The sequence below is a fragment of the Cariama cristata genome, unplaced genomic scaffold (assembly GCF_000690535.1).
Source record: "Cariama cristata isolate BGI_N322 unplaced genomic scaffold, ASM69053v1 scaffold32433, whole genome shotgun sequence".
Classification (NCBI taxonomy): Eukaryota; Metazoa; Chordata; class Aves; order Cariamiformes; family Cariamidae; genus Cariama; species Cariama cristata.
The window spans coordinates 3,068-14,309 of NW_009610659.1; the positions used below are offsets into that span (position 1 = coordinate 3,068).

Genomic DNA, 11,242 nt, shown 5'->3' on the forward strand with positions numbered 1-11,242 from the left:
TCACTTGTACAGCAAAGATGTTTCACTATGGCAGGATAACAGAATTTAGCAAATTATATCAGATTAGTGCTCAATAATGTCCCCTTGTGGAAGCAGCAGTCTTCTGGGTGGTGATAGGTGTGCTTGTGACATATTTGGCCAAGCTTTATTCTTGATAGATTGTCAAGAGGAAAAGCATTGTACTTTTGGATGTATTGATTTAATTGTAGGAGCTACATGGATATGACTCAAAAATATTAGAGGTTCCTTAGATTTATTTTCCAGTTTCTTTGTGGCTTCAGTGCTCTGGGTTTTATTAGGGACAAGCAGCAAAGACAGGTAAAAGAATTGCTTTGTAAGGCCCAAGGAGGGAAAGTGATGATAAGCTAGATGGAGACTGTAAAGGGGAATATATATTGAAATACAATCCTGCATCTTTATAGTGATCTACTCTAGTGACATACCATTCTGCACAGGGATGTTTAGGAAAGCAGAATTTACAGGGAAGTGGGAATTTGTTGGAATATGTATTAACATACATTGTTAATTCCTACAGTAGAAATCCAAGGAAAATGTGTCAGCTTAAATATTTCAGGCAAACAGAACAATGATACCTAATTTTCCATTGTTCCACCAGAATGCTTTGTGTAAGTTCTAGGGCAGGTGAGAAAAGACTGCTCCTGGAGGCTATGCAGTACACTCCCGCTTCCTGCAGTTGGTGGCATTTAGGAAACCAAACAGAGGTAGTTGGGCTTTTTTTTTGTTTGCTGTTGTTAATGCTCCCTATTTACAGAGAGAGACTGTTAAGTCTTCCTTACTCTCCCATCCCATATCCTCCAAGGGGTACTGTTCGCTTCCCTGGCAAAGAAAGGGAAAGTGACGTACCAAATTTGAAAGCGGTGGTTCATATCAAGCTAATGGCAACTGCTGTGTCCCAGGGAGCTAGAAACTGAAATGTTGCTGTGCTGAAAGATACGGGAAACTGAACTTCAGAACCAGGAGATAGAGCTGAGTGTGGCTTACTCCAAATGAACAGGGTTTCAACCACACTTCATTGGTAGTGAAGGTAGTAAAATTGCAGAAGGAAGAAAAGTTTAGAAAAACTGTGCAGCTTCCTCAAGCTGCCGGAAAAAATAGCTGATGTTAAATCTGTGCCAGCTAAATTACAACAATGAAAACCTTCTATACAAAATAATGCAAGGCATATGGGGTAAAATACCAAGTCCCTAAAATAATCAGTTCTTAAAAACATCATTATTTTCTTCCTAATTCTTGGAAAATACTTCTTGCTTGTCTAAATGTATTTTACTTAACTTTTCTAGTTTACAGTTCTCTGCACAACATTTTGATAGTTTGGTATTTTTTCAACACACATACCCCTGATGTTAGTTGAAGAGTTGCAAAGGATAACTGTTTATATAGGAAGGTTACAGCTTGCAGATGCTTTATTCTTTAAGAGACTCATTGACCAAAAACATTCCCTAAGATTTCAATTGCATGTTCTTTTTTGCTTTCTAGTATTCCTGCAGTGGAAGAACTGTTCGTAGGTAGTGACCTTGTGGTCATCCCTGACAAACCTGCAGTACTGTAAATGCACTGATGCTTAGTTGTGGAATATTTACAGTTTGTTGAAGCTGAATAGACTTTGTACTGTAAAGCAATAACAGCAATTTTAATGGAAGCACTTCATATTTCTTTGTGTGTTTAAATTTTTAATTTTTGCCTATGCCCATAACTTGGTCAGATTTAGTAGATATTAAATACTGTTAAATACTAAACTCTACCAATATTGAGTGTCCTTCATCACTTAGAATGCTAATAATTTTGTCGTTTGTCTCAACAGTGGTGGCATATCTATTGAACTTGTTTTAGCCAGCACTGCTTGCAATAATGGCATTTTAATAGAATTCTGAGGAGCCGATTACCATCAAAGATGAACGTTTTTATGGATTGAATTTGTAAGAATAGTTATAAAGAGAGTAAGTTTCAGAGGTTTTAATGAATATTTACTGTTTGAAGACCAATAATCATTGTGTATGCTGCTTTATTTGAGTATTTTATGGAGTAAGTGACTCAGCTTTGTTGTTTCATCATAGTGCTATGAATGCAGCAGGAAAATTTAGTATTTTCTAGACTCACTGTTTCAAACAGTAACTGAAAAGAAGAAAAATACATTTGTGTCATTTTGCAAAAATACTTCTAGTTAATGTTGACTTTTAAAATCGGAAAACTGTCCCTCACAGGGAAGACAGAGGTAAGAAACCAGGAAGATGTATTGCTAGAAGTTTTCACTCCAGGAAAAAAATAACTGAAATGTCATGGAAATGATTGTATAAAAATACAATAGTCTTATACTTCTAATCTATTTCACTTTCTACCATTTTAAACATTTTTTTAATCCCACTCATCAAAGTCTTTTTGGTGCCAAATAATTCAGCAGTTTTTTAATATTAGTGTGAAACTTCTTAGCCTTAATGTAAAGCTTTACTTACCTAGAATCCAAAGGTAGCATTTTATTTCAAAAAATTTATATCTAAGGGCTAAAAAACTGTGTGGATTGCATTTTCTTGGTCTATCTCCTATGTTAGAACATCTCATCGGTTTCCATTGTAAGTTATCTGTTAGTAAACAACCTCAGTTTTCAACACTTTTTAAATGCAAAATTGATCTAGATATTTATTTAATATTGCTGTACTCTGCAATGAATACTAATGCTTCTTGGTTTCCAAAAATTATTTCCACTGAAATGTGGGGATTGTCACATAGGTCAAGATCAGCTTTGGGGCTTATGTGATCTTGTAATGAGAACTGCTAGCTACCGCTAACAGGAATATTCTTACAACATGCCAGATGGTTGTCCTTGTACTAGTTTTCCAAAATCAGACTGGCTAGTTAACTGCTTTATTTCTCAAAAAAAAAAAAAAAAGTTTAGAATTTACCTTTTGCGCTCTTGAATTTCTTACCCATTGCTTATGTAGTTCCAACTGTGTATTTTTTATTGCATGTAGGATTCAGACACATAATTTCTTACTTTAGTGATGATTGTTTTCCAATTACTTAAGCATTGGGACCCATTACTTTCAATTTAACTCCCCCCTTGCTTGACTTCATGGTCCTCAGTATATAGTTATATGCTGGGCATAGCACCATGTATTTCCCCGGTCAGTAAGTAATGTGCAGCTTAGTATATGAAAAGCAGTTTTTAAGGGAGAAAGAGAGTTGAATAAGCCTTGAGGATTTGTTTTCATCATCTGTTTTACATTGCTTCTGAAACAGTTAGTGAATCAGTACTTGAATAACTTCCTTTGTGTGAAATCTTAGGCTTTATTTAATTCACTTTTATTTAGAAAGTACTTTAAAGTGCTTTCTTGAAACTTTTTCATTTTGCCTCAGTTTTATTAGCTGTTTTTCTCTTTCAGTGATAATTGTGTGTGTGTTGATTTACTATTTTTATTTTTTTTCCACTCCTTCTGACAGTCATACCCGTCCAATTACATGGACCAAATGAAGCCAAACAAATACAGCGTCATTTATTCTACACCAAGTATGTTGCACAATAAATTCTACTCAAACCCCGAAGGACTATCAAACGGAATCCAGATGGAACCAGTAGACCTTACGGTGAACAAACGGAGCTCACCACCTTCAACTGGAAGTTCTCCTTCCCCTATAAAATTTCAGACTGTGCATAGGAGAACTTCACCTGGATTGACTCTGTCTTCACCCAGCTCACCTCTCAGTAAATTCACACCGTCACCCCCAGGAGTACAGCCTATTTCCATGCCAATAACAATCCCACCTGTCATGGCCGCTGCTCTCTCACGCCACGGACTGAGAAGCCCTGGAATACTCCCGGTTATACAGCCTGTTGTGGTCCAGCCGGTTCCTTTTATGTACGCTCCCCATCTTCAGCAACCTATCATGGTATCCACAGTTCTTGCAGACGAGATGGAAACCCCAAGTAGCATGCAAGGTTGGTGTTGTCAGAGTTTCTTTCTTATGCCATCTTATCCTGGGAAAATAACTATATGCAAGCACATTTTTGTGTGTTTTTTGCATCTTGGGAAATGGAATGTAATTTCTCTTCTAAAATATGCAGGCATAGAATTTACTGTGTAAATACTTTACCAAACTTACCAAGGTTGTTTGCTGTTCTGATTTATACCTGCGCAAAGCTGGTAATCCGCTGAGATTTGGACTGATAAAAATGTTGGACTGATGAAAATGCATAGAATTGTTTTGAATTGAGGTTCATCAGGAGATAGACTAAAACTGGAAGATTGTGTATTTTAGCATAAATTGTTGCACTAAATACAGAGCTGGGGGATTTATTTTAACTGTAGATTTTTACATATATTTTTTATTTCTGTAACTCTCCATATTTTTGATGTGTTGCCTTCCCTCTCCTACCCTCCCCCATACAGTGCCTGTCATTGAGTCTTATGAGAAGCCTACACTGAAGAAAACAATCAAAGTAGAGCCAGGAAGTGAACCATTGAAGACTGACTTCTATCCTGAACAAATGTCACCTCCAATGATGACCTCATTGTCCCCCCAGCAAGTAATGTTGCAAGAGTAAGTAGCTAACAGTAGTCCCAAGATCAGCAGAAGAATGCAAAGCAGTTCACTGCAGCAGTTACCTGTTTTGAGGAGTGGGAGGGAGTGTTGCTGCGCTTTAGAACATGTAATAAAACACAGAAAAATATCCTTCCCCCCCCCACACTGCCACTGTGAAAGGTGATTTCAACTTTTTTGTTTCCCTCTTTAGCAATACCAGAGTTGATACATATTTATACATCACAACCACATAGATCTGCCATTTATATCATGCATTTCTAAAGTAATGCTAGTCCCAATCCTGCAATTTAGTGAAAGTTGGACTCCCAATAAGCCAGTGATACCTGTTTATGTAAAACCAGCCACAAGCTGGAAAGCTATTGTAAAGACATTTCATACTGATCTCTGTATTTATGTTACCTAAAATACCTTTCTTTAAAAAGATTCTTGTGACTTTCTTTTCTTGGAGAACCTCTTTGTCTTCTAAAAAAATTTTGGCTACTTGGTGGGAAGAACCCCCTCAGGCCTTACAAGTTCTGTATATATCCAGTGGAATTCCATGTTTACCTGAGGCCATTGTTCCATGGGTGGTTTTTTTGGCAGCTCAAGTAGTTCCTGAAGCTTGCTCTCCTCCCAGCCACTTGTTTCCACACCAATACCAACTCATTGTGCTGGTGCAACTGTTCCTGAGGCCATTGTATGAACTGGATCACACATCTAACTGGATTTAAAACAGTCCTGTTTGTAGAAGGCAGAGCAAGGGCTAGAAAGAAGTAGTGAGGTCTGGGACAGAAACTTTTTAATTGAACTTACTAAAAATTTATCACGAAGTACCTGAGGAGCCATGGGCACCCTTCCATTTCCCATTTTCCTAGGGAAAATTCTGTCAACTTACCAGAATCATGGAATGGCCCAGAGCCCAGCCCTTCCTTCAGCAGGCAGTGCTCTGGGCAGGCATGCAGGCTGCCAGCATGGCTCTGGCAGGAGCTGAAGTTGGGAACTGAGCTGGGCTCACAGTACATGACCTCAGAATACATTTCTGCCCTTTTTTCCTGTTCACCATCAGATTTGGAGCGGTTGTACAAGACCTCACCTCCTCGAGTGGGGAAATTGGGCTCCAAGCCAGACTGCGAAAACCAGTGTGTGAGTGCGAGGTGATTCAGAAAGAGAGAGAAGGCATGGGACAGGCGGTCTTCTGCATTTCCTTCACAAGGCAGCCTCTTCCTCCTGCTCATGACCATTCCCCAGTTAGAAGGCACACCGTGGCTCCAGGGCTAACTACATTCTGCATAGCCTTCTTGTGGGCACCTCTCATTCTTTTCAAGTCTCTAACCAGCTTAGATGCAGCTTCTAGACTGCAGGCTCTTTGCAATTAACTAGTTGCCAGCTAGCTTTTATAAACTACATGCTGTTTATTTAAAAATAACCTTATATGTTTTATTATAATAAACATATAATAAAACAGTAAAAATCCGTGTTTACTAGGTGGTTACTTATCTTCCATAATGGACCTGCCGCACAAAGGAATCAGGTCTGTATGTACTTGGAACTAACTTCTGCTAGGTCAGAGCTATCAAATGGTTCAGCTTACATTTGTTCTTTGTTGGGCCTCTTGAACAAGAGCAAACCAGTAAGTGCCGTTCCTAGCTGATACCACACCCTTCCTCCAGGGCTGAGACTTCTGCAGACTTGTCACCTCCATTAGTGATTTGCATTAATTAGCTCCTAATGAGTCCAGTTTCCACAGGAAACCCATCCGCTGAGCACAGAATATAAAATTTGGTGTAACATGTAGGTAGTGTTGTTACAAAAAGCATTTGAACAGTCGATATTTCCAAAGCATCTCCTTGGCTTGCCGATGCAGAGTATTATGTTTATGGAGACCTTCTCCTCACATTGTAATGACTTAAATTGCTTCCTAGCTCTCCTGTAGAGATGCAGTCCTTGCTCATTCCTAAAGCCAGCCCTTTCAAATTCACATTCTGCTGTATCCGTAACAAGAAGTTTGTAAATGGTAGTTTTTATCTTTCTCTCATTTAAAAAAATCCGTAGGCAAATCACACAAGTTACAAGATGAGAGACCTAGACCTTTATAAAATTTCCTGTTCTCTCACAGCTTTGTCAGCCTCTCTGCATTATGAGCTATAGTTAGGCAATGATTTTTTATAATTTTTCATAGGTTCCAACTGCCCAAAGTGCACTATTCAGACACATAAGCTACATTAAAGGGGCAGAGGAAGCCTTCAGTCTCACTTTTAAGTGACTGATTTTGCTTCATTGTTAGTTTTTGATATACACATACGTATAAAGTTGGTGGCATTTCTGTAGGGATTACTGGGCTTTCTAGTATGTCTGATTATTGATGTATCTATGCAGTTAATTCTAAAATCAAACTTGAGGTAATAATCTGTGACCAAATATAAGAAGCGTCATTAATGTTGTATTTTCTTTTGAGTGCAAGTATCAGAGTCTAAATCATGCTGTCAACGTAGCATTGTCTGTTGGTAAACAAGGAGAAAAAGCTGTTGAAATTGTAACTTTTTTTGGAAGATACTCTTATCTACTAAAGAATGGCGCTTAAATGGTTAGACTTACATGAATGTATATCTGGTTGTGTAAGAGGGAATGAAAGAATTAGGGCTGTGCTTTTATTATTGGCACTTACTTAATATTTACCTCTGATTTTTGACACCGCCTTAACCATTTTTAAAAACTACCACACCCTATCTGATAATTGATAACATTCTGTAGTCTTGCCAGCCTCCTTTCCTCTAAAAAGAAAATGAGACAAATTCTCAGTGCGCTTTTTACCCACTCTTAGACTGAAAACCATCACAAACGATGTACAGCCAATACCCTTTTTCTCCCTTTTTCCAGATGTTACCATGTCCAGGACTAGCCTCCACACATAGGGATTTAAACCAAGTTTGCTTGCTGCCCTAAGCCAGAGCTTCTCCAAAAAGACTAGTAAGGAACAGCATTAAAACTGAGCATTGCTTTAGAGAAGCATTTCTTTGGAAGCTGAAAGCCTGCCTTTCTTATTTAAGAGTATGTACATCTGTGTCTAACATCACCATCTGGGGTTTCCTGCCATTACAATATTTTTAGCTAGATTTAATGTGTACTTGAAGAGTACATCACTCAACAGTCACAGAAACACCCAAGAAAGAGAATTTGGCTCCCAATTTCAAGCTTGTAACTCTATGGAAAGAATTAATAACAGAGTTAAACTTTTCCCACATCAGTAATTCCCATCGTGCTGCTGTGGAGAATAATAGAAATTTTTTTTCTTGTTAAACCACGCACAGGATTTTCTGTCTTTAGCACATGCCCTTTATTTTGCTGACAGAAGTAGGTATTCAGTGTTATTGAAAATTAGGCTCTAAAGGAAGTTGGTTTAAGTAACTAATATAACCTCGTATTATAAAATGTAATTCGATCAGTAAAGAAATGTGAAATACAGTAACTGAGTAAAGATGGGAGTTCTAGAAAGCTTATTCCTGTCACGTGAAGGAGCTGGTTTTGCAACAAGGAGTGCTAATATATGCAAATTATATACTAAGTTTCAGTTAAAAGCTAAAAAAATATATTATAAGCCCTGATACAAATCTGCGAACAGGTTGAAAAATGCAACTTTGTGAGGTTGCAAGATTTGTAATGCAACTTACTTTTTTGACGAACATACTTACTTCCTTTTCTAACATTGATATGGAAGAAAGAATCAAGGTTATCCCTAATTCTTCAGTAAGGGTGTTGTTCAAACCTAAATACCTACAGTTGATGACGCCTTTTAAGAAGCTTGATCTGTTTTCACATGCATGAAAGTTTATGGTTTTGTTTGTTACAGAAGTCCATATGGAGTTACTACATGTCTTACCTGCACTGTACCTGTGGGCTTCAAAAGCAAAAAAATGATGTTTATGAAGGTGGAGGGACAACTTCAGACATCCTGTGGGTGTGCCACACAGGCTAAACTCTACTTTTAGGAATTGACGTCAGTGGTATAGGGAGGCCGCACCCTCCTGCCAACACCAAACAGGAAATTCTTAATTACTCTCTAAAGGAGTGGCTGGAACAATAAAGATTGAGTTCTGCTTTGAAATCCTAAAGATACAATTTCTTTAATAATATGAAATAGCTTTTTCCAATTACAAGTGAATTAATTACATTTGAAGGACGAAGAATTGTGAACAAATACAAGTTCACAATGAACTCAGAGTTTGAGAAATCTGGGTTTGACTGAAAAACAGGAATTTGAAGGGGGGGGGTTCCTTCGTAAGTTTAAAAAAAGCTAGGGAGTAGTAAAAATGGCTACATCATGCCACAGAGTGACTAAACATTTAAAAATATTACTGCTAGAATACATGAAACTTGCTAAACCCTCTTGAATTTTTCGACATGCATGTAATGTTGTTCTTTCTGCCAAGAGACAGAGTGGTAGTGGATAAAGAGCTCTGTCATGAATCATATTAGCTGAGGTTTGCTGTGCTAAATGGTTTTCATTTTTAACATTCAATTGGACTTTGCAGGAATCACCCTTCCGTTATAGTTCAGCCAGGAAAGAGACCTTTACCTGTGGAATCTCCAGACACACAAAGAAAACGCAGAATACATCGATGTGATTATGAAGGCTGCAACAAAGTCTACACTAAAAGCTCCCATCTGAAAGCTCACAGGAGAACCCATACAGGTTTGAGCATTGCTGTGCTTTTCTTTCATCAAGTCTATGGTAAAATAGTAGACTAAGCTTTTAGTTTGTGCTCATGGCCGAGTAACCACAGGTGTAAATAACAAAATGGCTGAAGTTAGATCCAGCATTGTTCTGAATATAATTATAGGCTGAGCAAAAGACAGAGGATGTAGCAGGAAAAACCCACAACAAGAGACTGTAAGCCAAAGCAGGATCACAGTGTATGCTGGTATGCTTTACATTCACTGGCTCTTCGCTCATTTTCTGTCCAGTCGCTTGCAGATTACTCATTCTGCACACCCTGTAAACACCAAATCAGTTCAAATTGCACTACCTCACCACTTACATCACTGTTAAATTTCACTGAGATTTCCATGGGAGTAGCCTGTTTGCAAAAGTCTGGACTGTATGCCAAATACAAACACATCAGCTTCATGTGGACATGCTAACCACTGGTCCGATAGTGCTCTTTTCTGAGTGAGTGTTCCCATAAACATATCCCCATCTTTGTTCTCCGCAGAAATGTTCATTTTGGCATGCTGAATGAATATATGCACATCCAAGGTTTTTACAAAGATACGGGACACTTTTAGGTAAAAGGAGCCCAATTCATGTCTGTCTTGCATCAAGCCAGTCCTTTACACATTGGGCAGCACAATAGTGTTAAGGAGAAGGAAGAACACATATTATCAAGTAACAACTGAGAGAGATTTTAAGTTGAGCTACTTGTGCCATTTATTTGTACTGCAGTAACTTCAAGAGGTCACAACAAGATTTCTGCCTGCTGTGCTGAGTGCTAGCACCAGTCTTTTCCCCCAACTAATCTAGAATAGAGGTCCTCGTTTTGAAAATACTTGAACAGAAGCTTAAACCTTCACACTTCTGGGCTTGATGGGACAAAACAAGTGCTAATATGGCAGAGGGAGGAACAGAGAGACAATAGAAAAATAAGTTGTGGCAGGAAACAATTTTTTGATCTGTTAACTTCAACTGCACAGTTCCTAGTGCAGAGTACTTTGCAGCCCAGTGCTGTTTGGAGGCTTTTTGAGTAAGCATTAAAGTACTTGCCGAAATTTGACAAGGCAAGAGGGTAAATCTGTCAGATATGTAACTGATGTGTTTGTGTCTTAAATCCCCACTTCTGTGTTTCTCTTTACAGGTGAAAAACCATACAAATGCACTTGGGAGGGATGCACGTGGAAGTTTGCTCGTTCTGATGAACTAACGCGGCATTTCCGCAAGCATACAGGAATCAAACCTTTTCAGTGCCCAGACTGTGACCGTAGCTTTTCACGTTCGGACCATCTTGCTCTTCACAGAAAACGCCACATGCTAGTCTGAATGTCTTCTGTCCCTTACTCTTGTCACACCTTTTTTTTTTTACACAAGCATTTTAATTTGGATTCAGCTGGTCTGAGTCTCTTGAGTTTATACCATTAAAGGCTTACGTATGGTCAGTAACAGATGTTATCTAACCCTTCTATGTCCTTGCCACGGGTCAGACCTAAAGAATGTGAACACTTTTTTTTTTTTCTCCTGGGGATGCTAAGCAAACCCTTTCTGCAAACAGTATGTTTAATGTATTCCATTGTGAATAAGGGAATTTGTAAACTAACAGCTTTTGTTGGTTTCTTCATATCATCAACCCAGCATATACTGATAAAGTAGTAAATGTTGTTGAATATCCAAAATGCTAGTCCTTGCCAGAGACTTATTTATGTGCCCTATAAGGGACACAATCTCATTTTATGCTCAACAATGCAATGAATGGACTCTCCCAACTGTGTTGATTTCTGCAATATAGTTAAATCAACAGTTTTAGAAAGACACCTGATGTGGAAATCCCCCCTGCCCAAACAGTGACTAACACTGTAGAAATAAATCTAAGCAATATAATTACTTTACAGAAAGATTTAGTCATAGTATCATTTACCCCAGTGAAGAAGAAAAATTGGCAGGAATTGGTCCATACATAATATTGTGCATCTAAACTAATGTCATCTGTCCTCTGTGTTA

At 38.3% G+C, this 11,242-nt stretch overlaps 1 protein-coding gene across 1 annotated transcript; it reads left to right on the forward strand.

Moving 5' to 3' along the window:
- Nucleotides 1-3,442: 3,442 nt before the first annotated feature.
- KLF3 (Kruppel-like factor 3 (basic)) lies at nucleotides 3,443-10,917 on the forward strand. The gene is made up of 4 exons (XM_009697954.1): nucleotides 3,443-3,952; nucleotides 4,404-4,554; nucleotides 9,066-9,226; nucleotides 10,386-10,917. Exons 1-4 carry the CDS (start codon nucleotides 3,475-3,477, stop codon nucleotides 10,565-10,567), a joined length of 972 nt encoding a protein of 323 aa, XP_009696256.1. The 5' UTR covers nucleotides 3,443-3,474; the 3' UTR covers nucleotides 10,568-10,917.
- The last annotated feature ends 325 nt before the right edge of the window (nucleotides 10,918-11,242 follow it).